General features: G+C 41.6%; 1 protein-coding gene across 4 annotated transcripts in view; it reads left to right on the forward strand.

The window, feature by feature from the left end:
* Tmem245 (transmembrane protein 245) overlaps window positions 1–27,107 on the forward strand; it is a 77,081-nt gene that overhangs the window by 19,655 nt on the left and 30,319 nt on the right. Inside the window, exons 4-13 of one of the 4 annotated variants that reach the window (XM_075967180.1) lie at window positions 5,182–5,298; window positions 7,019–7,255; window positions 8,997–9,166; window positions 10,150–10,173; window positions 15,059–15,163; window positions 19,438–19,520; window positions 20,905–20,995; window positions 22,695–22,793; window positions 24,565–24,696; window positions 25,809–25,844. In XM_075967180.1, the coding sequence (XP_075823295.1) occupies window positions 5,182–5,298; window positions 7,019–7,255; window positions 8,997–9,166; window positions 10,150–10,173; window positions 15,059–15,163; window positions 19,438–19,520; window positions 20,905–20,995; window positions 22,695–22,793; window positions 24,565–24,696; window positions 25,809–25,844 (1,094 nt within the window). The remainder of the gene's footprint in view (window positions 1–5,181; window positions 5,299–7,018; window positions 7,256–8,996; window positions 9,167–10,149; window positions 10,174–15,058; window positions 15,164–19,437; window positions 19,521–20,904; window positions 20,996–22,694; window positions 22,794–24,564; window positions 24,697–25,808; window positions 25,845–27,107) is intronic. The other 3 variants (XM_075967181.1, XM_075967182.1, XM_075967183.1) reach the window with 3 other exon arrangements.

Below are 27,107 nucleotides of genomic sequence, written 5' to 3' on the forward strand. Positions count from 1 at the left end.
GGTTCCTTTGTTTCAGAGTCTGAGTTTCTGTCTTGTCACTGGCCGCCTTTGGACCTGTGTAGCTGTCCCCATACTGGCCCTGACCCTAGGTAGATTGATACTTGAAACCTTGAGTATGCTTCCCCACCCCAGACCTTGAGCCCAAGGTTATGAATCCTTGTTTATATGACTTATTTTTAGCTGGTTTTTAAATCTAGTACCATGACCTTGCCTAGAATCTCATTCTTGGCATTCATCTGTCCAGACCTTGGGGTTTTGAAGTACAGAAACATAGCACATAGATAGAACTCACTAAAGTGTGTATCTGTTTGATAAGAGAAGTTACCAGGTCTTGGGTCCGTAATTTTCAAGCGCCTTTTGTTGGTTTTCACTGTGTGGTAATCCCTCTGTGTGACCCAGAACGTGACTGCATAGATTTCATTGAATGTTCACTGTGTATTTTATTGACAGTAGCAAATCGAATAGTCTTTTACACTGTAGTTTTGTTGGTTTTAGTTTTCAGATTCAAATGTCTATGATGTGCAGAATGTAACTTAACTCTGAAAGAAGATATGGACGTGTCTGCTTGGGAGACTATGACTTAGGGCATAGCTGTACTAGTAAGTAAAGGGATGGAGGCTGCAGAGGTCCTCTGGGTGTACTGGAGACATTAGTGGCTTATGCTGACAGTGTGTGCTGTCAGTGACAGTACTTTGTTGTTGGTGATGGCTCAGATGTGCTCAGTACCTCCCAGGAAGCATTCAGAGCTCTTTATCTTTCCACTCAGTCACATACAAAATAGGAACTGGCTTCACCTATGGAACTGGCTTCACCTGTGAGGATACTGGGCTTGTTGGCAGGGATTCTCCCACCACTGCCCCCATGGTAAGAACTGGGATTCAGGCCTAGGTGTTGCTGCTTCCTCACCTACCTCCCCAGCCCTGGAATTATTCTTCCTCCACGTATAGAAACTCTGTAGCTTTCCACTCTCTGAATTGGAAGTTTCATCTTCCAGTTACCTGCCCACTTCTCTCATAGACGTGTGTTCTGGCCTTGATTGCTTGAAGCCCTTCAAAGAGGATGCTGCTTTGCTTTTTTTGCCTAGGAACTTGTAGCTACTATTACTAGTTAAGTTCCAGTCTCTCCTTTCCCCAAGATAGACTTGTTATTATGTGACTGCTGTTGTTTAAGTGAGTTAGAGAATAGAATGATCTAGTATCCTGGAGAGAGAACTCCTTTGGAAACTGTCTCCTGAGCTCCCATTATGGATTAGGTTTCCATAATTTTAGTTAGTTTGTTTTTCGAGACAGGGTTTCTCTGTGCAACTGTGGCTGATCTGGAATTCACTCTGTAGATCATACTGGTCCACCTGCCTCTGCCTCCCGAGTGCTGGGATTAAAGGCCTGTGTCCCCACCGCCCGGTTTACGTTTCCATCCTTTGTGCTGCTCAAATGTTCTACACTATTTGACGTTAGTTCTTAACATATTGATTGTAACTTCTAGTTTCAGCATTACAGTGGATGCGAGTTCAGGGTGTTGTCTCTATGTTAGCATATGGCCCAGTCTCTTCTTAGATGAGTAAATTTGAAAGTCACCATGGAAGCTGTTTTTTTAGGGTGTCTCAAGTGAACCTCCTCTTATTAAATTGCATATGTAGAAATTGTTTGTTCAGGACCACTGACTGTTGCTTACTTCAGAGGAGAGAGCACTGTCTTATATTGTATTTTGACTGGAAATTGTCCCACCTATCTTTCCCCCTCCCCCTGCTTTACTGTCAGGGTTATTAGGTGTCCCCACACTGTGATTTTTTTGGGGGGGTCTTCCTGAGATCTCTGCTGTAGTCAGTTTATGAAACTTTTATCTCCAAGTCTTAGTAAAACGCCAGTTTCCAGAATCTTCACCCCTGGCCTCTTACAGTTCCCCGTGGGATAACCTGGAGAGGAGGGCACCTTCGGCTGTGATCTGTGAGTTTATCACTGCATGCGTTCCCCTTAATGCCTCCACTCCGTACCCGCTGCAGACTGTGTCTAGGTTTCCTCTCATCTGTCCCCCAGAAAAGCGAGAGTGAACTTAGTACATCTCAGAATTGGTTGCTTACTTAAAGACAGGAGGCCACTGTGTGGGTCCTGAGAGGGCAGGGGAAGGATGCTTGTACTGAGGACGCTTACATGGCTCGCGCCACCGCTGCTGTCTTGACTGGAGTATTGCACTACAGTTTTGAAGATGTTGCTGTTGTAGAAACTGAGCAAAAAGCCTGCAGGGGTCACTTCTAGAGCTACACATGAGTCTGTATATTCTCTACTCTATTTCAGAAGATGGAGGTGGAGATTACTGCCCTGCTTACGTTTCCAGTGCTTTCCTATTCTTTGGGTAGAGTAAAACTCTCAGTATGATCTCTGTGCCAATGTCATTTGGTGTATGGTTATAGCTTTTCATTCGGTCATCGTCCCTCTAGCCGTCCGTGTCCTCAATATACTGACATTTTTGTTACTGTTCTCATGTCAACCTCTTTCCATAGCCTTCCTGATAGGTTCCTTTTAGCCTGAGGTTATTCTTGGCATTCGTTTGGTTGATTCCCTTTCCTTGCTTACAATATCAACTATATTTTCATTTTTAAAGAGAACCCTTCCCTTGGGGTTTGAGGAATGGCTTAGAGGCTAAGAGCGCTGGCTGCTCTTACAGAGGACCTAAGTTTAGTTCCCAGCATCCACATGGTGGCTCAGAAACATCTGTCACTCCAGTTCCAGGGTTCTGACACCTCTTTTTGGCCTTTGTGGGCATTGTACACATGCGGTATATAGACATACATTGTAGGGAAAGCACCCAAACATAATAAAAAATAAATAAATACAAATGTAAAGAGCAAACCCTTCCCTAATTTTCCAGATTATTACAGGTTTCTTGTCTTAAGAGCTAATAAAACACCTACACCATGTGTAGTGGTCATAATTTGTCTCTTGTTCTTTATGTGGGTCTTTAATGCAGGTATGTCTCTTTACTAGACTTGGGAATTGTCTGCCTGTCTTTATCCCCAGCACATGGTACTCGTAGACAATGAGTATACATCAGATGTGAAGGAACCTCCTTCCTCCCGCGGTTGATGCTTGCCCTTGTATAGACTCACGTGGTCTGTAGACGACTGCAGAAGGACTGAAGTCCCCTTACAGACACAGTTTATGTCTTCTTCCTAGACTGTGAGTGACAGTTCTCTCTGAGTGCCTTAAAATAAACTCAGGCCGCAGGGGCATTTATTGGAGGCTGTGCTAGGACATGGTTGAGCCAGGTGGCTCTGCATTTCAGTGACCACTTGCGACTCTGGCTTCTTATCTCAGGCAGATGGCAGTCTTTAATTTGTGGGTGTATGGGGTTAATTGGAGCTAATGATTCTTTAACTTACTGAAGAGTTGTTTTATTTTCCATGATTGGCAGACTTCTCTGTTGTCATGCTTTCTAAAAGTAAGGTCCTATCTGTGTGAGTGGCCATGGTTTGGTTAGAATGGCCAGTGTCCTTCTGTTGTAGAATCCACTGCAGCTAGTACGAGTAGGGAGGGGTACTCATTAGCAACTGGAAATTACACTTTTTTTTTTTTTTGGCAAAGCCAAACACCTATTCATGGCTTTGGCATAGATGGAAACAGTGTGGTTGGGGGAGGTGCTCAACAAATACAGAAGTGTTCTAGACAGAAGACCATGCCTGCTGCTTGCCATTAACTTAGAAACCAGTCTTTAGGAACTCAGGGACGTTTTCTGAGTTGCTGCAGAAAAGTCACTGGCCTGCAGAGTGTTTGTTGTGGGAGCTGTGTGGCTTTCAAATGAGAGTGTTTCATTCTGTTACCAATAGTGCACAGGTGTACTTGCTTGATGGAAACTGCTTTGCATATGACACTTTGGCTGCCGCATATGACACTTAAGAAATAGCTTCTAGCGTGTAAGAAAATATACTAGAACCTGGTGCTGTATGAGCCAGTCTACCCTGTCTGCATAGCCTGTTAAGTGACCGACCATCAAAGACATGCCTCACTTGCCAGTAGATGCTTGATTTGAATCCATTGCAAATGATACACTTTGGTATTATCCAGCAGGAATTTTATAGGGTGGATATGATAGGTTTAAAAGTAGATTCAGTCCATTTGATCTGAGGATTCGGTAGAGGTCAGAACTAGTGACTGGCTGCTCTGCTTCTCTGATCTTTTAGCATATCTGACATGGCGTTTTCTTATTAAAACCAATTAAAATTTGTGCTACACCAGGGGACCAAGTAATGTTTAGTGTAGTAATATGAGTGGCGGGGCTGCATCCCCTCCACCCGGCTAGCCTTACCCGAAATAATTACACGGAAACTGTATTCTTTTAAACACTGCCTGGCCCATTAGTTCCAGCCTCTTATTGGCTAGCTCTTACATATTGATCTACCCCATTTCTAATAATCTGTGTAGCCCACGAGGTGGCTTACTTACCAGGGAAGATCTTAACCTGTGGCTGTGTCGGGTGGGAGAATCATGGCGACTCCTTGGCTCAGCTTCTTTCTCCCAGCATTCTGTTCCGTCTACTCTGCCTACCTAATTTTGTGTCCTATCAGGGCCAAGCAGTTTTCTTTTATTAATTAACCAATGAAACAACAGATAGAAAGATGACCCAACTCCCATCATGTTTAGATTTTCCAATAGTGGGTTTTGCCTCCTTTGTTGAAGTTTGTACTTTGTAGACTGTTTTTGCACAATATTCATCCATATATTTACATATTCATTTATGTTATGTCCTTACTATGAACAGGAAATGTGGTTTGTCCCATACTGTATTAGCACCTAATAATACAAAATAGTACAAGCCAGTTTAACCCGGAAGCTCTCAGACTTGGTGTGCAAAGTTTTCCAGCAGAAATGTGCATTGAAATCATCTTGTAAAGTTATAAAAGCCTAGCATTTTGAATTTAGTGGTTTAGGTGAAGTATCTGGCATACTTACCATCATTGGGCTCTCAAATGAAGAAGAAAGAATGTTCGGGGACTTGTAGGTGACAGTTTTGAAGTATTCTTTCTTGGTAATGACCCACAGTGGCTGAGAAATCACTTTTAGTTTGTTGCTATTGAAAATAGTTTTGGTTTAAATTGGCAGGGGTTAGTTCCTGCTTTTTTTCATTTGTTTTAAGGATTTTTTTTTTAAAAAAAATGTGTTTCTTCCTCCCCACCCCCACCCTTTACAGGGGCAGAATTACCAGGACAAGTGATCTCCATGGCAGCGTCTACTCTTGCAAACTTGGCCATCTCCATCACAGGCTATGAGTCAGGCAGTGAAGACCAGCCCTCCACTCAGCCCGCAGGTGACTGACGTCATGAAGTGCTCAGACTCATTCTAGAAAATGAGATAGAGGGAGACAGGAGAGTGAAGAGCAGCCTGGTGGCAGAGTGGACCTCAGGCTTGCTGGTGCTCCCCAGCTCTGCTCTCTTCCTGTTTTACAGTGTAACCCTCCTTGTTTGTTTGTTTGTGTTCCCATGCTTCTGATTGTTTGCCTTTGGGCTTCCTATCCTGGTTCTTTCCCTTGCCTTTTGAAAACATGCTTTTCTTATGTCTCACACTTACACTGCTCTTCGCTTAGTGTCCCATTTACCGTACATAGTTCCACCCCAACTCTGTGCTCTCCTTATCTAGGTTTTTTTATTCAGTGCTCCTTTTCCAGCAGTCAGTTCTACCTTGTTTAGTTTTGTACTGTTTTTTATGCGTTTCCTTCACTTCCCAACTCCCTGTCTATAGTGGGGTGTTTTTCCTTTCCACATTTTTTTTAAAATATTTATTTATTTATTTATTATGTATACAATATTCTGTCTGTGTGTGCCTGCAGGCCAGAAGAGGGCACCAGACCTTATTCCAGATGGTTGTGAGCCACCATGTGGTTGCTGGGAATTGAACTCAGGACCTTTGGAAGAGCAGGCAATGCTCTTAACCTCTGAGCCATCTCTCCAGCCCTCCTTTCCACATTTTATACATTCATTTTTTTTTCTTTTTTACTTCCCTGGTATTCTTTTTCTTGTCTCACAGTAAGAGTACAATTTGAATGCCTTATACGGTATCTATTTACTGGCTTCTCAGAGCAGGCCCTCTGGTTGCTCTGTAGAGCCTGGCTTCTGTTAGATCCCCCTGGTAGATTCATACCAGGTTTAGGGCTGTATCATTCCACACTTTGACGGAGTTCAGAAGTGTGTAAGTCTGTCCCAGTTTGTGCTGAGATGCCTGTTAGTGCCAGGGGTAATTAGAAGTTAAGATTATTACAGCAAACTTTTTTTTTTGTGCATATGGTTAGTATATGTGTGTGTAGTGAATGCATGTGTGTGTAGAAGCCAGAGTTCGAGGTCAGTATTTCCTCAGTCACTCTTTAATTTTTGAGGTAAGGTCTTTTGTGGCACCTGCAGCTTAACAATTTGACTTGGTTTGCTTGCCAGCAAGCTCCAGAGATTTCCCTGTCCCTACTTTTCCAGTGCTGGGATTGCAGTCACACATTGTAGCCCTTTTTCGTGGGTGTTGGGGATTCAAACCCAAGTACTTATGCTTATGTGCCAAACACTTTACCAGCTCCCCCAATATAGCAAGGTATTTTTGAAAGAACTGACTAACTACATGTGTTAAGGAAGGTAGGATTTAGGAAAAAGCCAGTCAGAGTAGAAGAAACACATATTGTTCCTAGACATGTGAAACCATGTTTTCAAATCAGAGAAGGATGATACTTAGGTAATAGTTACTGTTCTTCACTTTTAGCCTTGACCAGTGAGCACAGACACACGCACGCAAAACATCCATACAAATACAATAAAAATGAATCTCAAAAATATTTAATTCATATAGAGTAAAAGTTAGAACATTTGCTATCTCCCAGAAAATCTGATTTCCCTAGATCAAAACCCTGCTGATGAGACAGTTTCCACAAATTACTTTCAGTCCAAATCTTCTGTCTCTTGAACCCAGTGAGATCCTGCTACAGATGCCAGTGCAGTATATTTATATTGCTCTTGTCTCCGTGTGTGACTTTATGTTTTTGTGTTTTTTAGAAACCACGGACAGGGGAGAGCCTCCCCCAGCATTGTCTGCTTCTTCTTCATCATCCTCCCGTTCCTCACCCTCTTCTCCTTCACCTACTTTGGGCAGACAGAGGCCCGAGATGGGGTCATTTCTCAGAAAGAAGAAAACGAGTGACATTTACTTTGTGTCTCTTGTGTGGGCCATCATTGCTGTCCAGCTCTGGCTGAATCTGTGGATTGTGCAGCTGCTGCCGGTACCTGTTGGAGGTTGTTATTTGGTTAATGTTTTATCTTGTTGCCACAGGCTTTTTTTCCTCCTTTTCTTGCCATGGGATTTTAATATTTGACATAATTTTATAGCCATCTTAAAACAGTTGTATGTTTGTACTTAGGTCATGAGAAAAATATTTATTTTTATTTCATGTATATGAGTGTTTGCCTGCCTATGTGTGCCTGTAGAGGCCCCAAAAGGGTATTAGATCCTCTGGAACTTGAGTTTCAGACACTTGTAAGCCACATGTGCCCATGTCCTCTGCAAGAGCCCTAGAGAATTCCAGGACAGCCAGGGAGACCCTGTTTTAAAACCTATGAAAACAAAGCAAAAAAACCCCAAAATTTTTGAACTGTTATGTCATTCTGAGTCTTTGACTTTTCTCTTGCTGAAACACAACACCATGAGCAAGGCAGCTTACAAAAGAGAACATTAGTTAGAGGCCCATCATCGTTGCAGAGGGCTAGAGTCCATGGCCTGCATGGTGAGGAGCATGGCAGCAGGCAGGCAGTCGTGGAGCTGGAGTAGTAGCTGAGAGCTTACATGTTAGAGAACAGCTATGAGGCAGAGAGACAGGCAGGCACACACAACACACAGTGTACAATCTGGGAATGACATGGACTTTGGAAGTGTTAAAGCATACTCCTAGTGTCTACTTCCTCCAATAAGGCCACACCTTTTAATCTTTCCCAAACAGTTCTGCTAACTGGGGATCAAACATTCAAATCTATAAACCTATGGGATCCATTCTCATTCAAACCACCACACTGGCCCTGCAAATTACAAGGTTGGGCTTAAGAATATTGGTCCCAGGAGTTAGAGACATTATAGTGGGAAGAGACAACTACATAGGTCCACCCTCATTAATGAGCAGCCTTCCGGCCTCTTCCTAGTTGCGTTAACGGTTTGTTCATCTGCCGAATAGAGAGGTTGTACAGAACAGCATCATGTGAGGAAACAGGAGCACAGTTGAAAAAGCAGTGGTACAAAGCCCCTGGGGAAGAGCAGCTGTAATAGCCAAGGTCGTCAGTAAATGTCAGGACCCAGTGTTCCTTAGGAAGAGGGAAGTTATGAAGGCCATTGTAGTTCATGATGTTTGTAGGCTAGACAGTGGACCCTGACTGACCCTGGGATTCAGCTCCAAAAAGAAGCTGATGTTTAGCTAGTGGGGCTTACCTGAAAGTGTACCTGATGTGGTGGTTTGAATAGGAATGGCCCCCATAGAGTCGTGTGTTTGAATGCTTGACTCAAAGGAAGTGGCACTATAAGGAGGTGTGGCCTTGTGGAAGTGGGTGTGGCATTGTTGGAGGAAGTGTGTCAGTGGGGGCAGGCTTTGAGGTCTCAGAAGCTCATGCCACATCTTGTGAGTCTCAGCCTCTTTCTGCGGCCTGTGGATTGAGTTGAAGAACTCTCAGCTCCTTCTCCAGCACCATGCCTACAAACCACCATGCTTCCCACCATGATGGTAATGAACTAAACCTCTGAAACTGTAAGCCATCCCCAATTAAATGGTTTCCTTTATAAGATTTGCCATGGTCATGCTATCTTCACAACAGTAAAAACCCCAACTAAGACACTTGGCTAGTTCCTTCTGTTTAAAATACCTGTGATCCTCCTCTTTCCTTTCCTGCATGATCTTGTTTTAGTACTGGTTTTGCTATTTAGAATGGAAACCAAGGAACTTTTTCATGTTCTGCTTTGAAATCTGTGTTCTTTGTGTTTGTTTCTTCTCTGTAGTCTGGATAATTAAAAAGCTGGTGATTCACTTCGGAGTGGTGGGCTTCCTGGAGAAACGCTGCCGCGTGTGGTGGCAGGTTGTCGAGTGCTTCCTGAAGGAGCGGCAGGAGGCGTTAGCACCATGGCCAATTATCGGGCTTGGAAAGTTCTTACTAAAAGTTGATAGCAAGGTATTGTATGATTGGCTGCTTCAGTGGATTTTATGTGTTCCATGGCTTGAAATGATCCATTTCATAACATGTTAATAATGTACTTCAAATCTAATTCTCCATGAAACTTTAAAGCTTAGAATTATGGTTCATATGAGATAGGGCACACTTAAATGAAGCACAATTGTAGTTATTTTTCTTGTTAAAGGAGAGAGCATCTAGATTGACTTCTCTTGCTAAGGACCAGAGTGAAACCCAGAGAGAAGCGACTTGTTTTAAGTCTAGGTAATGAGATGGTGGCTCAGAGCAGGGATATTTTGGAGTGATTCTTTTTGTCAGATACTGTGCTGAGTTACAGGACAGCTTAACCAGTCCTTGACCCCCAGAAACAGAAGCTTGATTTACTGCCCAGATTGGTAATTTCCGAGAACTTCGTAGTTAAGCCCACACTCCACCTTTGGCTCCCACTTTGGTTATTTACTAGCCCTGTGACCTTGGACAGATGCTACTTCTCTGTGCCTCGGTTTCATTGTTAACAAAATGGGTACGATAACACTTACCTCATAATGTGGTTGTGTTTGCTGAGTTAATATAAGCAAGATCTTATGTGTCTGATGTATTCAGCTATGACCACAGTTTGTATAGCTTCTCATCCCTGTGACACGGTGGGAGCACAGTGTGAGAATGCCCTTGGTTGCCCAGGGGCAGGGAAGTCGGCAGAGCTGACTGAGCTTAGGCAGGCACTATAGGTAGAGGGACTGGCTGTGCAGAGGCTCTGCACAGGAGGGGCTGTGGCTGCACAGGTGCTACAGGAACGCTTGCAGTTGTCATTCCACCATCCTGACTGGAACACAGCATCGCGTCAAGCCCTGTGCTGCACTGTTCCTTCCTCTCCTTTCCCGACAGCCTCCTCCCTGCTCTTAGAGACTTTCTCTCCTGCTGTTGTTGCATTCTCTAATGATATCCCACTGTTCTTATCTTCTCTCACCTCCCCTGTCCTCCAGCTCTGGCACTGGCTAAATAAGAAGGTAATAAACATGTGGGTGTGGTTTTCACTACTGGATTTTATACCCTGCCCCACCCCTCAGCATCTCCTTTCTCATTCTGTGTTTCTGTCCACATGTCAAACTAAGATTTGTTTTTAAAATTCAAACTATAAGCTATGGAAGGTCGTGAAATATGAATTCTGCCATAGAGTCATTTTCTGAAACTTCCACAAACTCTTAGATATGAATAGGCCCCTTTGTTCAAGTATTTAAGAAGTTATGTCTCATAGCACTTCTGTCCATAGAATTGATTTTTTTGCCTTTCCTCATTAATGGGGTGACTCTGGTCTCTTTCTCTTTTTTTCTTCGAGTCTTGCTCTGTAGTCTAGCCTGGCTTCTATCCTCCTGCCTCAGTCTCCCGAGTGCTAGCATTGTGGACATCTCCCACCAAACCCAGCTGTAGGTTCCTTTGGTTTGTGAAACACATTAAGCTATGGTTATGGTAGAGGAAGAAAACTATATTTTTTTATAAATGGCACAGGAACTTTTAAAACTGACAAATCTGTAAAACACTTGTTGAATTTGTCTTTTTTTTTTTTTTAAACAAATTGTCAAAGCTTGGGCTTTTATTTTGATAAATCACCACTTGGGGAGGAAAGGATCTATTTCAGCTTGTGTGTCTCAATAATAGTCCATCATGGAGAAATACTGCTTCCTGGTTTGCTCCTCCTGGCTTGCTCAGCTTTCTTATTGATACAACTCAGGACCATCTGCCCATGGGTGGCATCGCCCACAGTGGGCTGGGCCCTCCTACATCAATTATAAATTAAGAAAATGCTCCATAGGCTTCCCCCTAAACCAGTCTTGGTGGGGCATTTTCTTAATTGAGGTTCCCTCTTCTCAAATGACTCTAGCTTGTGTCAAGGTGACAAAAATTAACTGTGAATCCAGCATCCCAGAAACAGATTTTCCTCTCCTTCCTTCCTTCCTTCCTTCCTTCCTTCCTTCCTTCCTTCCTTCCTTCCTTCCTTCCTTCCTTCTCTAACATCTAGCTTTGTGTTTCATTAGTCCTGAAGTTGTCTGTAGGAACTGCTCTCTATGCTTTGGTATGGCACTGTGGTAGGCGCATTTCATACAAATTCCTAATGCTGGCCTACTTATGAGGAATGCTGTGCCTCTGACGTTTAGTCACGACAGAGCAGTGTTTGACTGGCTTTCAATCCTTAGGACCAGTTTGCAAGAGGTGGCATCATTTATGTGCTTTCTGTTTAAACACAAGACTTAGTTAGGTTCAGTAAAAATTCTGTAACAGACCTTAAAGATGGGAATTATACCATAGTCACGTCTTTTCGTTTTTTGTTTACTTACTCATATTTATTAACTTATTCAGTATTTGTTTTTGTGGTGCTGTGGGTCAAATTCAGACCTTGAGCATGGCAAGCTGTCATACACTGCTAGAGCCAAATATCTGGACTTTTAAATATGGAGATTAAAATTTGCTTCCTCAACCCCATTGAAGTGAAGAAATGGGGAGATTTGACAATACCTAAAGTTTTTAAACTGGATTTCAAGTAAGCAATGTAAAATATATTATATACTTCATTCTATATCTACATGGTTGTCTATTCCCTTGTTTCCTATAAGCCTAGGTAGTGTCAGGAGGTGAGTATAATCCTATCTATCTGACTGACTGACTGTCTGTCTATCTATCTATTTATCTATCATCTATCTATATTTATCTAGATATCTAGTTAGAATATATAGAGAGTATAACACACATTTTATTATTTTATTATTGATCTTTAATCAAAATAAAGTGATTATGTATGTTTCCCTAGTTGGTGTGTATTGGAATGAATTTTCCTCAAGATAAGGTAGAAAGAAGAATTAAGTTCATTGTTTTATTTGATCGACCCTCAATGGACTAAATGAGTTAGAAACCCAATTTATAAACTTATTATATAGCTGAAAAGCAGAGTTAGTTTAAGATTCCTAAGGGAGCAAGTAACTGCTGTCTTTCATTTTGTGTAGTGTATTCAAAGCATTGGTGTGTAGTTGGGATGCAGTCCACATGTCTGTGTGTGTTCTAGAGAAAGGCACAAGGATATTTGTTTTTGTTTTTATTTTTTTCTTCTGTTTTTCGAGACAGGGTTTCTCTGTGTAACAGTCTCGGCTGTCTTGGAATTTGCTCTATAGACCAGGCTGGCCTCAAACTTACAGAGATCCACCTTCTTCTGCTTCCTGAGTGCTGGGATTAAAGGCATGTGCTACCATGCTTATGATATTTCTTAATAACTTGATAAAGCCAGTTGTGTTAGAAGTTTTAGAGTAGGACTAGTGTAATTAAGTTTTTAAAATGCATCTTTCCATATCTGAAATATTTAGCACACCATTTTAAAATGGTTCCTCTTCTTTTAAAAACAAAACCTTAAAGGTTACTAATTGGTCATTGCCTAGAAAGACTGGAACAATTCATAGAGACCATGTGTGTTCCACAGCCCAGCAATAATGGTCACAGTTTGTTTGGCTTTGCTCTCTGTGAGCATGGGGAAGATCAGCTCCTGGGAAAGAAAGCACCTAGCATTCTCATAGAGACTCCGTCTTCCTCTGTCTTCTCTTTGCTCTTGTTCACTCATGTGCTCAGCAGTTGCTTCTTTTCCTCTGTCCTGATTGCTTGCTTGTTTGAAATGTGTATGAGTGTTTTACCCATTACATATGTACGTACGTATGTATGTGTGTATTGCACTGTGTACACATATGTATACATGTATGCCTGGTGCCCTGGGAGCCAGAAGAGAGCATCACATCCTCTGGAAGTGGAGTTGAAGACAGTTGAGCTGCCGTGTTGGTGCTGGGAACTGAATAGGGTCCTCTGCAAAGCACCTTTCAGTGTGTGGCAGGTTGGAAAGAACAAGAGTCTCCAAAGTCTTAAGCAAGTACTTTGTACTAATTTCTGACAGAGTTGGAGCTGTGAAGATCTACTCTAGCTTGAAACTATGAAGTCTGATTTTTGTAATTGGTGGGCGTATTTGTGGAATCCTGTGGTTTGTATGCTACTGATACCTGATAGGAGGTTAGGGCTCTGTGCTTTCTCAGTAGATTATTTTAATTTAAAAATGTGCTTTTAAGGGCGCTTCCTATATTACTTTCAGAAACTTATTCATGGAAACAAATCTGGTAGTAACTCTGAATCACTTTGTGTTTCTTATACAACCTATACTCCTGGTTTCCTGGGTTTGGGGGCTGTAGAAAGGAATGAGGCAGCCCTTTCCTTGGGGAGCTGCCTCAGGAACTAGAGTCCAGCTACTTCCTTATGACAAACGTCTCAGTTCATTGATTTTAAAGCTTACCTTCAGAGTAAGACACCTGACCTTCCATACCTTAGAAACTTGTCCTTTGTTTTAATTTCTGCATTGTCTCTGATGCTTTGGTAGCATGCACTGAAGCTTAACTTGTGTTTGAAGCTGAGTGTCAACATCATAGATTAACTTTCTGTGTCTGAGTTCACTATGGCACTAAACGAAGGCGCTGTTCTTCATGGAAGACATATGAAGAGTTCAACTTTTGAAGAAATAAATGTAAAAGTTGCGGTGGTTTTTTAAAAAAGAAAATGTTGCTCACTGTGTAGAGAGCATAGTTTCAATTTAAATTAGGAAAAACTTAGCAGTATTACAGCTCATGCTTGGGTTGAAGGCTGCAGCATGGCACATTAGCAGTACTGGTCTAATCAAGTCTGACTTTTAAATGGTGGCTTTGCATGGTAGGAAGTGTACAAGTCTGTCATTGCATATTCTGTACACAAAACGTGTTAAAGATGTAAAAGGTGAGAGAAGTTCTAGCGAAGATAGAATATCAAATAACATTTTAAGAAGAACATAATTTTAATTATTAGTCAAAGAACAGCTACTATATTGAATTACAGTTGTGTCATAAAACTTATGCTTTCAATAGAATAAAAACTTCTAGTGGAATAGCAGGACTTTAAAAAGCATTTTATTGTGAAATATCTAAAATCTAAAAGTCCTGGGGCTGGCAATATGGTTCAGCAGGTAAAGCCATCTTCCACCAAGTGTAGTGACCCGAGTTCAGTCTGTGAAAGCCACATGATGGAAGGAGAGAACCTGTTGTTAAACATTGTCCTCCTGTCGCCATACTCACTCCCTGACACCTGTGTGCACCTCCTCAGTAAATAAACACATATATTTAACTTTTTCTAAAATCTAAAAGCCTTCATAGCACATTCATTTAAAAAAACAAAACAAATTAAAACCCAAAAAAACTATTCATCTACTGTCCATCTCATTAGAACTGCATCTACCTCCCAAAACCTGGTACCTGGGAACCATTACTCTGAATTTGCTATTTATTATTGCCTTAACATTACATGCATCAGCAATTACTGTATTTATCACTCTGATGCAATGAAAGCAAAATGCATTTAGAATTAATTGCTCTCTGTCTTTTCTCCTATTTAAGAGATGACCATCACAAGGAGCACATGCTTTCTCTAAAGCCACTTGTGTTGGTTAAGTGATAAAACAGCCTCATGAGACAAGACTGTCATCATTTGGTTTAGAATGTATTTACCAAGTCTCACAATTAGAGATTGAAATGTGGATGTAGCACATTGAGAAAGAGATTGAAATGTGGATGTAGCACAGTGAGAATTCAGGGGTGCATGTAGATAATGTTCTGGTTGACTGCCTTCTCAAAGCTATGACAATGAACTTGCCACGTAACAGCACCAATTAATGCTATTAGTTAATCTTCTAAAGTTAATTTGCTTATAGCTTTTACTGCTTTAATCATTATGGTTTAGTTTGCTTTGCAATGCTAAATATCTGGTATTTGTGATATTTAGTACATACAAGTGTTTATTAAGTGGTACTTTGAAGATAAGTAATTTTTCTTTTTCATTTCCATGCAGATGATCATCTGGTTGGAGAAGATGTTAGATAAAATTATTAGCATTTTCATCATATTCTTGCTAGTAATAGGAACCCTTCTTTTAGCCCTTCTCCTCACTGCAAAGGTAAAGTACACCACCTGGCTACCTTGTTGTAACAAAGGCTTTGTTTCTAGAGTTGCATATGCAGAAGAAGCTAGCAGAAGCGAATGGAAAATGTTATTTGACTTGTCAGAAGTACCTCTACTTACTAAAGTATTTCCATTTTATTCATTAATAATTTTGCTGTGGGTCTGCCTAGTATGGTTTTCTTCTAAAGCTCCTTTGCACACATCACATTTTATTTTGTCATCAAACCTTCAGAAAAAAGAATTCTGAAAATAATCCTTCCCATCCTCTTGGCCGCCTTAAACATAGGTGGTTTCTGAACTAGTCTCATGACTCCTAAGCTGGTTAGTGCAGTGTTCCCTCCTTCCTTCTCTCCTGGGGTTCTGGATGCCTTCTGCCCTCACTGCAGAACACCAGCCTCCAACTCCTGCCTCAGTTTTCTGAGTGCTTCCATGTACACCTACCTTCAGAATCTCTGCCTCAGCTCTGTCCCTGGGCTTCCTGTGGAGCACTTAAGTCTGCTGCAGGTCCACGCGCCTGTTTTTGTCCTTGCTGCCTGTACTTTTGTTGTCTATTTTGAAATGCTATCATCTGGCCATGGCATGGCCATTATTGTCCTTAAGTCACACCCATAGGAGACCCTCAGAAGGCTGAGGCCATTTAACTTCCCTTATGGGGAGGAGAGAGGTCTCACTAGGAACACATGGCAGCTCACATGGGGTCTTTATGTTTTTGCTTTTCAGATTCTTCCAGCTTACATTGTGTTTCCTATTTCTGATTGTTTCCTTTCTCATGGAGAAAGGCATTCCCAGAGCACAGCTGTGTTTTATCTTCACAGTGCTGTGCTGTGCTGAGGGCAGTTTCTCCCACTCTTTCAGTGAATTTTTATCTTTATTTATCTGAATTTACTTGACTCCACTTCCAGATTTTGGTGTTCTGTTTTGTGAAGTGTACCTGAAATCATGGGTATCTAACAGTCCACACAGACTCGTTAGTAACTGTCACCAGTAGATGATCTAGTGGCAGCAGTTTGCTGAAGTCTTGAATTGTGCTTGCTGTGGGCTGTCTCCACCCAGAAATTCTCTTCTTCAGTCAGGCCCATTGTGGTTTATTTACTTTTGCCCCTGACAGCCCACTCTGCTAACTTGCGTCTCTTCCGGCATGTGTGCTGCCCCTGTCTGCTCCTGAGGCAGCAGTCACGTGTTGTCACTTCGTGTACATGTATAGATACGAGCCCACCTGTGTTTTTGTCATGTTTTAGCTGCAGCCCTCTAGTGCTACGCAGAGAGATCTTTCCTCTGTTGGCTGTTTCACTTTCTGCCCTTTTGTTCTCTGTTTCTTCACATGGGGTCTTCCCATCTCAATCGTGCCCATCTGTCAAGTTCTTTTCTTTCTTTATTCTGTGCTGCAGGGAGTTTTTGCTTCCCTCAGCTTCATTCATGAATATTGAACCATTTCTTTCTTGTCTATGATTTAACTGGACTGAACTTAAGGGAGGTTTATTAGATATATGGCTTATCTTCTTTTGATAAAAGTCTATCGTTTTCTGGAATACCAACATAGTATTCACTTGAGTGTCTAACAGGTACCTCAAATGCCACATCAGAAGCTGTTCTTCTCATAGCCTTTCTGTTCCAGTAAGTGACAACTCCATTCTTCTAACTTACTGAAGAGCTGCAGGGTCAGTCTTCAGTGTACCTTCAGTTTTGAGCACACATTTGTCAGAAAACCCTTTTGGATTTGACCTTGGCACTATATCCTAGGGGCAACAGTAGACTGAAACTGTTTTGTGATTTCCTCTCTTCCAAAAACAAGAATAAAACAGTATCAAGTTCTTATCAATGTCACTTAAAGCCATTGGCAAATGAACGACCAGGTAATTCCTCAAGTTGTGTTGACTTGGAACTATTATTCTACGGCAAAACTGTGCGGCTTTTTCGGATGGAGTTGTTCTCTGCGTGTCTGGTGCATCCTCATTCGTCTGCTTTGTTCTTGCTGCCTGTGTTCTTGGTGTCTCTTCTGGAATGTCATCCTTCAGGCATGGCATGGCCGTTACTGTTCTGAAATCAGAACAACTACCAGGCTCACAATGCAGCTGTCCAATGGCGCGGGGACTCTTCTTCCTGAGAATATTTAAGATGTTAGTGACTGAGTCGGGGGTATGACTTTTCCCTTTGGTGCTAAAGTTACCTGTATAGTCGCCCATTTTCTTGTAGGTAACACCTCACCTACATGTCTATGAGCAATTTGAATTAAACTTGTAGGTTAACTGAGCTAGACTTGAGTGGAATACTTTTTTTTGTTTGTTGTCAGTGTTCTGTCTGGAGTGTTTAAGTGTTTGCTCACATCTCTCCAGAAAACGATGTCAGTTGTAGCTGTGAAATTATGGCGAAGTCTAGCTGGAGGTGACCAGAGCTCAGAGGTGCAAGCAAACATGCTGGTAGCATGCAGCTGGCATGTAAGAGCTGGGAAGAGGAAGGCAAAAAGGTACAAACAACTATTAGAAGAAAAAAGGATTGAAAACATCTCGTGATAGATACAGAGCAACTTGTTCAAAAGATTTCAACAAACCTCAGAATGAACACAGTCATCCTAGTGAAGCTGTTCAAAGCCAGAGATAAAAAGAAACTCTTGAAGGAAGTAGCCACGTCACACACCAGGGAACAAAACAATTGCTAAAAGTTTTCTTACTGAGAAGTCCTACCAAAAAGCAAAGTGGTGGAGTTAAAGGTGTAGAACAATGAGCCTGACAACCAAGAATTTTTTGTTTGGTGAAACTGTTCTTTAAAGGTTAAGGAGCTGAAGAATGGCCGTGTTGCCTAGCACATGGTCAGTGTGCCCAAGACACTGGCTTCAGTTCCCACCTGATTCTCTTCCCTTTCATAAAAAATAAAGGTAAAAGAGAACCATTTCCAGATAAATTCAACAGAGACTTCATTGGTGGCAGATGTGAACTGTAAGGAAAGCTACAGTGTGAGGAGCATAGCCGTCACCCAGCCAGAGCCTCATAGGGAGACCTTATCTCTAAGACAGACACAAAGGGAAAGATGACTTCCGAAGAGAAGGACAGCAGAGATACCTTGGTTCCATAGGCGGGAGTGGGAAAGCACACGGGCATATGGAAACGTTTCTTGTTTTTCTGTGTTCTTTTAGTTTGTTTAAATACTGTAACGATGTAAAGAAAACCTGTGGTACATTGTTATAGACCTTTTGCTGTAAAGATGAGCTATTCGTGTATGTTATGTGTTGTGGTATACCACAGCACGAAGAAAGGGCTGGGGAAATGGAGCTGAGTTGATGAGCAGTTACTTCAAGTGGGTGTAAGTCAGTATTAGCTTGAAGTAAGTTATATTGATTAAAGATTTAGGTTTTAGATATGTTAAATAGAAACTGCAACTCCTAAAAAGTCTATAGTTTAGGTGAACTAAAGTGTTAAAGAAAACTTGGTATATCCTCTCTTTATCCCTCTCATTTTGTTAGTTATTGGGCAAGTATCTTAGTCATTAGTTCTATTGCTGTGAAGATAGAGCAGGATCAAAGCAACTCTTTCAGAGGAAAGCACTTAATTGGGAGCTTGATTAGTTTCAGAGGATTAGTTCTTTTTCATTATGGCGGGGAGCATGGCAGCATGTGGGCAGACATGGTGCTGGGTAGCTGAGAGCTACATCCTGCTCCACAGGTAGCAGGAAGACAGCCTAAATCTGGTGTAGGTTTTTAAAACCCCAAAGCCCACCCTCAGTGACACACTTCTAACAAGGCCACACCGATCCTTCCAAGTAGTTCTCTCCCTGATGACTGAGCATTTGAACGAATGAACCTTTGGGGCCATTGTTATTCAAACCATCACAACAAGGCAAGTTCAGTTTTTGTTCCCAATGGCTTTTCTATATGCAGAACTACACAGAGGATAGCGGTGGTTTTCTTGTCTGTGTATCTCGCCATGCACAGTTACTGTGTTAGTTCACAGTTTTGGTATTGCATATGAAAACACATAAGTATGCACATAATCTGTACTAATGTATATACGTGTGAACTAGATGCTTTTGTCTATTATGTCTATGAGTTAAGTATTTGAGGGTTTTTTTTTAAGGCAGATTGTTGAGCTTCTTGAAAACAGGGAAGGCATATATGTATATCTTTCATAGGACATTGTGTATAACAACTTGTAAATGTCACTTCTAAATTCATAAAACCAAGATATATAATTATTTCATCTTATCAGAGTAGAAAAAGATATTTTAAATCAGGTTTATTACTTACTGATTTTTTTTCTCTTTTTACTTATATTACAGGTACATCAAGAAAGTGTACATATGATTGAAGTCACAAGCAATCTGATTAATGAAACTCTAGCAAATCACCCAGAGTGGGCAAAGTAAGACTACTGTTTTGAAAAAGGATACCCTTGGATGACCTAGTTTCAGCATCTGGGTGCGCGGAACAGTGTTCACTGATGTAGCTACACTGGAAAAGAAGAGATACGGTTTGCCAAAGCTTTGATAAACTAGAATAGTGTAGGGAGTAGGTTTAAGATTAGGCTTACGTAGGCTTAAGATTAGGGACAGTTTCTCCTGTTACTCTGAAGGTCAGACTGACTTAACTGACCTAACACTCAGACACTCTTTCCTCAAATTCCCAAATAACAAAATTGCAGGCACATATCCCCATGTTTATTTTTTTTTCTCCTTATGAAAAAACGTTTTCTAGACATCTTGACTTTTGTGGCTATTAGCAGCAATCAGCTTCTCAGTATGATCATCTTATACATACACATCCATGAAGCTCCTAAGAATTGAGGCTGTTGACTGTAATAGTGCGCTGATTCTTTTCTATGAGCCAGCTTGGTAGCACACATTATATTTGAGCCTTAGAAAAATAAGCACATAGATACTATTGCTTTGGTCTTTTCGTGTGAATCATGGATAATTGGAGCCAGAGCTATTAAACTTGTGGATACCAGTATCTAGTATATGGAAACCTTGCAGTTCTTAGTGTGGCTGGAGCTTTGTGAAGAGACTCCATATCAAAAGATCAGTGGAAAAAAGATGGGAAAAAAATTAGTTTAGCCTCTTAATTTCTGGATTCTTCCTTAGTTTTACACTTCCTTAGACCTGTGGGTCTCAGACACCTGCAGGACTTCTTAGGGTACACAGTTTTTTTTTTCCCAGTAGATCTGGGATTGGGCTCAAGCATTTTCCTCTCTAACAAGTTCCCAGGCAGGTTGGGTACTAGTTGTCCATGACCCACACTTTGAGATTCTTGTCAGATGTTGAATATCTCAGTGCTCTAGATTCATGTCTCCTGTCTGACTAGGCAGGTGTCTTAGTTAGGGTTTCTATTGCTATGAAGAGACCATGGCAACTCTTATAAAGAGGCTTATAGCCACATCCTAATGCAAAATATACTTTCAGTCCAACTTCAAAAGTCCCCATAGTATATAACAGTCTCAAACTTGTTTCAAAGTCTAAAGTCTCTTCTGAGACACATGGGAATCTCTTTAACTGTAATCCTCTTGTAAATATCAAAATCAGAAACATATTATACATGCGCCCAGCATATAATGACACAGGGTATACATTACCATTCGACAAGGCAAGGAAGTGAGGAAATACTGGACATCATCAGGCCTAGGTTTCAGATGTTCTCTGTGTTAGTGATTGATCAATAATTTGTTATTGGTAGCTTTAGTTCAAAGCATTGTTAGAAAAATATACCAAAAATGGGCATTTTCCATTTTCTCTTTCTGTCTTTTCTATCAGTTGGCTTCCTGAAGCTCAGGTGGTCCAAAGAGCACTTAATTCTGCAGCTAACAATGTATATCAGTATGGACGGGAATGGATAACCCACAAGGTAGGAGTGAACCTTCCTCGTTCCTTTCTGTGAGCAGGATTTTTACAGAGCAACTTCTTCCTTTGATAGAGGATATGCAAAGATTCTCTTTGGAGCAATTTCCATTTGTGAAATGCATTTGCATCTACAGGTGGACAAGAACCATAAAGTAGAATGAAACTCTTAGGATACCACACTGAACAGTGCTTGTGGCCTAAGCAGTCTTGAGAAGTTGACTTTTTACTTTCTTTCAAGATAGATCTGATTTATTTGTGCTCTAGCATGGGATGATCACAGAACTCGAGTGATTAAATAAGACTTTGTGGAGGAAAAAAGAACTGGTGCAAACATGTTGAATCATGTATCCGCTGCTTACTGTGCTTGGCAGTTTCTAGGTTCATTTAGCATTCTAAGCTTCCTGTAGTACTTTGAGCTAGTTTACCTGCCTTCCAGATGAGAAAACAGACTGGGCAGGCTCAGCAGATCCTCACAGCCGCATGGTGTATTTGGTCCTCACTGGTGACTGACTCTAAATCCTTGTTTCTTTCTGTCGGTGTGTGTCTGGCCGGAACTAGAGTAAGTGCTTTTAGGTGATACTTGAAATAAACCCAGAAGGAAAGCTTAGTTGTTTTAAGAAAATAAAACTACAAACTAATGCTTGTCTTTTAAAATAGTTTTTGGGACTAGAGAGATTGTTCTTGAAGTGTTGAAGCATGAGGACCTGAGTTTGATCCCCTGCACCCATGTAAATAAAGCCCAATCCACACCTTTAATCCTGGTATTCTGGAAGCAGAAGCAGGTGAATCTCTGCGTTGGAGGCCAGCCTAGACTACGAATAAGAGAGACCCAGTCTCCAAAACAAAAGAACAAAAGAAGAAACCAGTGTACACACATGTGGCAGTGAGCTGTGTAATCCCAGTGCTGGAAGTAGAGGCAGGAGGATCTCTGGCCTTACCGACAAGCCTGTCTAGTTTAAACTGGTGACTCCAGGTTTATTGAGACTCCCTAAAAGGAGAGTGACTGAGGGGGATGCCTGGTATCCACCTTTGGTTTCCACACCCATGTGTGTGTGTGTCCTTATCCCTGCCCACTACATACACATACAAAAATAAAATAGTCTTTGAAAAAAAATTTTTTTTTTGCCTATGCTAAGGATTAAACCAAATGTTCTGCACATGCTAGACAAATGATCTCCTACTGATGTTTCCTTGGATCTGTAAACATGGTTCTAATAAGGAAATAGGATGAAATTCTACAGTGTCTGTAAGCTGTACTGCTCTGTTCAGGTTCACAGAAGCCTGTCTTTCCAGTCCTGGCCTGTCTCAGCTGACTCAGAAAGATTTGTGCTTGTGTGTAAGGTCTTAAGTTTTCTGTAAGAGTTGTACAGTAACCCCATAATAATACAGGAGTAATGCAAGATGTAAACATTACAGATGAGCTGTAGGCTTGCAGGGAAAAGGTTTTCCTCTGGGTAGGTAAGGTCAAATAGGTCATTACGCATTTGCATTGTTCCCTTATACCCTGCGACCTAAAAGGAGGAGAAGTGGGAGGATGAGAAAGAAGATGGAGAATTCACTAGAGCACGGAGGCGTCTTTTTAGAAAATGTTATAATATGACTAAAGATTTTTAAGATTTAGGACAAAGACTCAGCATGTATGTATCAATCATACTGAATTGTTACTTAAAATATTAAACAGATTATACCTTTTTTTTTCCTAGCTTCACAAAATTCTAGGAGATAAGGTGAACAATACAGCTGTGATTGAGAAGCAAGTTCTAGAACTGTGGGACAGACTGTATCACTCTTGGTTTGTAAAGGTGAGTTCTTTTAGCTAAGAGTTTCCACAGTAACTAATAACATCATTTTGCTGTATAGACTAATTGATAATGGAATTTTATTAAATTTGGAATTTCCTTTACTTTAAGTTTCCGGCAGTGAGAAGTTAAGCCTTTGTGTCAGCTTCCTTTGGTGGTTAGTCTCTCTGGGGTATAAGCCTTCCATCCTTTGCTCACAACATAACTCCTCCTCTGCAGTAGCTCGGGACAGGGCAGGTGTAATGCAAGCCGCATCTGTTTATGTACTTCTGGTGATGGGGATTGAACCCGGGGTCTTATGTGTTAATAAGCACAAGATCTGCCACTGAGCTGCACCCCAAGCTTCTGCAAGCCACTTGTGTGACACTAATCTGTCTAGTAGCTGCATTAAATAACTAAACACAGACAAAAATATTAAATGACTAAAAAGAGATGAGAATTTTAATAATATATTTCATTTAATTCAGTGTTCCCACTGCCATTTCAGTATATATCTAATAAAAAAAATTTGATATTTTATATGCCTAAAACGGCAAAGTCTTTGAACTCTATAGTGTGCACTTTACAACCAGCAGCACAGCTAAGATCTAGTGCGAGCCACATTTTGGTAGCTCTGTGTGGCTAGTGGTCCTGTTAGGGGCAGGTGAATTCTAGACAGCGGAAGCCTTTTTCTTTGAGGAGACAGAAATGGATCTAAACTTTAGAGTTTATTTCCAGCCAGCTTTAGGTACTTTTACCTTAGGTTTATAGTAGAACAAGTACAGCCACCACTAAGCTTAGCAATGACTTGGGAAGCAGTTCTGTGTATGCCAGGTCTGGTGGGCTGCTCAGGGCAGTGTTCTAGGAATAGTGGGCAGAAGTACTGTTTTTCCCAAGAAGAACGTGTGAGAGGAGGGTAGTAGGTTCCAGCTTCTTGCTTAGTGATGTGTTTCACAGTGAGTCTTGCTCTGAGAGGAGAGGAGGGACTAGTATCGCCTTGGGGGTGAAGCTAATAGTGGTGTACGAGATAAAGTATTTTCTCTTTGATTCTATCGGGGAGCTAAGCAATTAGGAAGATCTTACTAGTTTCCTGTGGTCACTCTGGAACTTCTTAGCATGTAGCTTTTCTTATCCCCCTACTTGAGCCCCATTGTTGTTGGAGTGCTGGATTCTTGAGCACAGATCTATACATGGGAGAGTGGCGGGTTCTCTTTCGTGCTCTTACAGTGTGAGAGTCACATTCAAGGTGGGCACGCGAAATATTGAGAGCTTGCTTCTCATTCTTAACCTCATTTTGTTTATTCATTTTCCTTTCAAGTTCAGTGTTTCCTGCCTGTGTAAATTTCTTTCAGACAGAGAGACAGACAAATTTGACAACCCCCCCCCCCTCCATGTTTGATTCTCTGAAATAGTCTCTTCTCTTTCCGCTCTTACCTTGTGTAGATGATTGAGAAAGGAGAAAAAGATGAAGGTAGGAAACTAAGAAAAGGTGGAGGTGCAGAAGGAAATGAAGAAGATATATGTGAACTCTTTGGGTGCTGTGCACACGGAGGAGTATTGTGAGTTCAAAACCAGGAGGGAACCATGTATATCATGCTAGACACAGTACCTAGAATGTGAATGCAGAAATCCTGCACTCCCAGTCTTTAGGTGAACCCTTACTTAATAGCTTAAATTTGTAAGGATTTTCATAGGTGAGTACCTGCTGAAGTGTGTATAAGCAGGTATCAAACAAAAGAGACATTAATCTTTCAGATGCATTAAGATCTGGCATGTCTCTGGCTTTGCTCCACAGAACGTGACACACTCTGGAAGGCACAAAGGGCACAAGATGCATGTTAATCGTCAGAACAGCTGGCTGGGAGACATTCTGGACTGGCAAGACATTGCCTCCTTCGTTCACGAGAACATCGAAACATTTCTTTCGGTAAGACATAGTAGTTATTGTTGAACTGAACTTGGGAAGAAAAGCTGTAATTCCGACTTTTCTTGTATCAGTCTGCTCTGTCTGGAATGCTGAGAAATGTACAGGCTTTGAGAACTTTAAACTGGGAAGCCACCCAGAAGCTGCAGTCCTCAAGTCTGGCTCCCCAGGCCTGGTGAGAATACCGAAGAGATGATGAATCGGGGAGCACATGAACTTGGGGTCTTAGATGGGTGTCCCCGTCCCCCAGAATCACCAGAATGTTCTTAGCTGGACCATTAGAAATAGACCTGTTTTTTATGGTTGGTAAAGCCCTTGACATCTAAAACTAGGGGTCCAGTTCCATTAGCGGGATTGACTGTGTCTTAGGGATTCTATTGCTGTGAAGCCATACCATGACCACAAGAAACATTTACGTGGGGTGGCTCACAGTTCAGAGACTTAGTCCATTATCGTCATCACAGGAAGCTTGGCAGTGTGCAGGCAGACATGGTGTTGGAGAAGGAGTTGAGAGTTCTACATCTTGACTTACAGGCAGCAGAATGAACACTGTGTGCCACACTTGAGCATATAAAACCTCAAAGCCCACTTCCACAGTGACACACTTCTTTCAACAAGGCCACACCTATTCCAACAAAGCCTCATCTCCTAATAGTGCCGCTCCTTATGGGCCAAGCATTCAAATACATGACTCTATGGAGGTCATTCCTGTTCAGACCATCACAGACTGTCAAGGCTTAGACTGTTGGCTTCCCAACTCTCACCGTGCTTCGTCCACCTTGCACCCTTACACCATTGCTGAGTGCTGATTACCTCCCTTCTTCTCCCAGAGCCGATTTTGTTGGATATCTTGACATGTGACTTTTCACAGAGAAGATTTTTCTTGTGAATATATGTGTGACTTTCATCAAATTAAAATGAGTTGAGGCCACAGTACTAAGTTTTAAGGAATTTCAGCTGAGCAAAGCAATCTGACCTAGCTGGAGGCAGGACCTCCTTTGTCTCCACACGCTGGACCCGGGACTGCTGTCTGCTGCAGGGTAATCTTCTCTGGTGTTTTCCTCTGGATTGCTAAACTGATGTTTATGTTGCTCTTTCTTGTTTTGCCATTTTAGATATTATCTTTTGGCTTCCAAATATGGAAGATGAAGGTAACGATGTGACTTTCTTACAAGCCCTTCAGTCTTTCTGACACTTGTCTTGGGTTTCTCACAGCTCCCTCAGCCACCTCCCTGCGCTCACCGCTGCCTTTTCTCTCACTCGCCTGAGGTGCTTCACAATCTGGAGTGAAATCTGAAAAATTGACGTCTTTCGTTTTTATGTTTTAATTATAATTTACTTAATTAAGTAATGGGGACTTACTATGTTCCCCAGGCTGTCCCTCAACTCATGGCTTCAAGCAGACCTCCTGCCTTAGTCTCCAAAGTTCTTCAAATTTTAGGCACTTGACGGTGTGCCCAGCTATTCTGTTTTGATAACCCCTTCCCTCTGCTTTTACTAGCCCAGTGGTTCTCAAAGGATTTAGTACTGGACTTCAAAGTGCATATTTATTTATTAAATAATTTTCATTATAACATGAAGAATACTTTAGTGTGTTACAAATACTATTTTCTGGGTCTGAGGAAATATCTTAGTTAAGGTGTTTGCTGTATAAGCATGAGGACATGACTTCAAATCCTCCACACTCACGTAAGCGCATCAAAGATGGAAGCACACTTCTTTAACCTCAGTGCCAGGTGGAGGTGGAGTGGGATGCCAGGGCGGGCAGATCCTGGGACTATGCTGGACAGCCAGTCTGTGTGAGTCCGTGCACTGCAGGTGCAGTAAGAGACCCCATCTCAAAACGAGGAAGTAGAGAGTGGTTAAGGAGGACACCTGCTGTTGGCCTCCGGCTTCCATTCTCACGCGTACATAAGCACACATGTCCCACACACAAATGTGCACATATACACAGTACTATTATTCAAGGTGAAAAATATTGGGAAGTTATCTATAGAAAACTGTCTGTAGGAGAGTTACTTAAGGCCTCTTAGCTTGCACAAACCAATTTTATGTCTGGATTTCATCTTTGCTCTATATTTAGTCTATTGGAATATGCTAATTTTGGCCAATTCATGGAAAAAACATCCATTCTCATACAGTAGGGCAGAGGGAAACTCACCAGCGAGATCGTGAGCTGAACACCCCACTCCTCCTTGTTTTGGAAGGTCTTGTACAGATAGATGAGAAAAAGCAGCTTTTCCAGCTTGTAGTTGTGGACAGTCTTTCCAGATACTATCCAGAATCAGCACAGGCCGTTTTTAAAAGGTCTATGCAGCGTGAACTGTGAAGCTGGTAGTAATCTTTTTTTTCCCCCCCGGTAGTAATCTTTTTATATTCTGGCTTATCAAAGTCCATTGGCCAATTTCTGTTAA

The sequence above is a fragment of the Microtus pennsylvanicus genome, chromosome 3, assembly GCF_037038515.1.
Source record: "Microtus pennsylvanicus isolate mMicPen1 chromosome 3, mMicPen1.hap1, whole genome shotgun sequence".
In the NCBI taxonomy this organism is placed as follows: Eukaryota; Metazoa; Chordata; class Mammalia; order Rodentia; family Cricetidae; genus Microtus; species Microtus pennsylvanicus.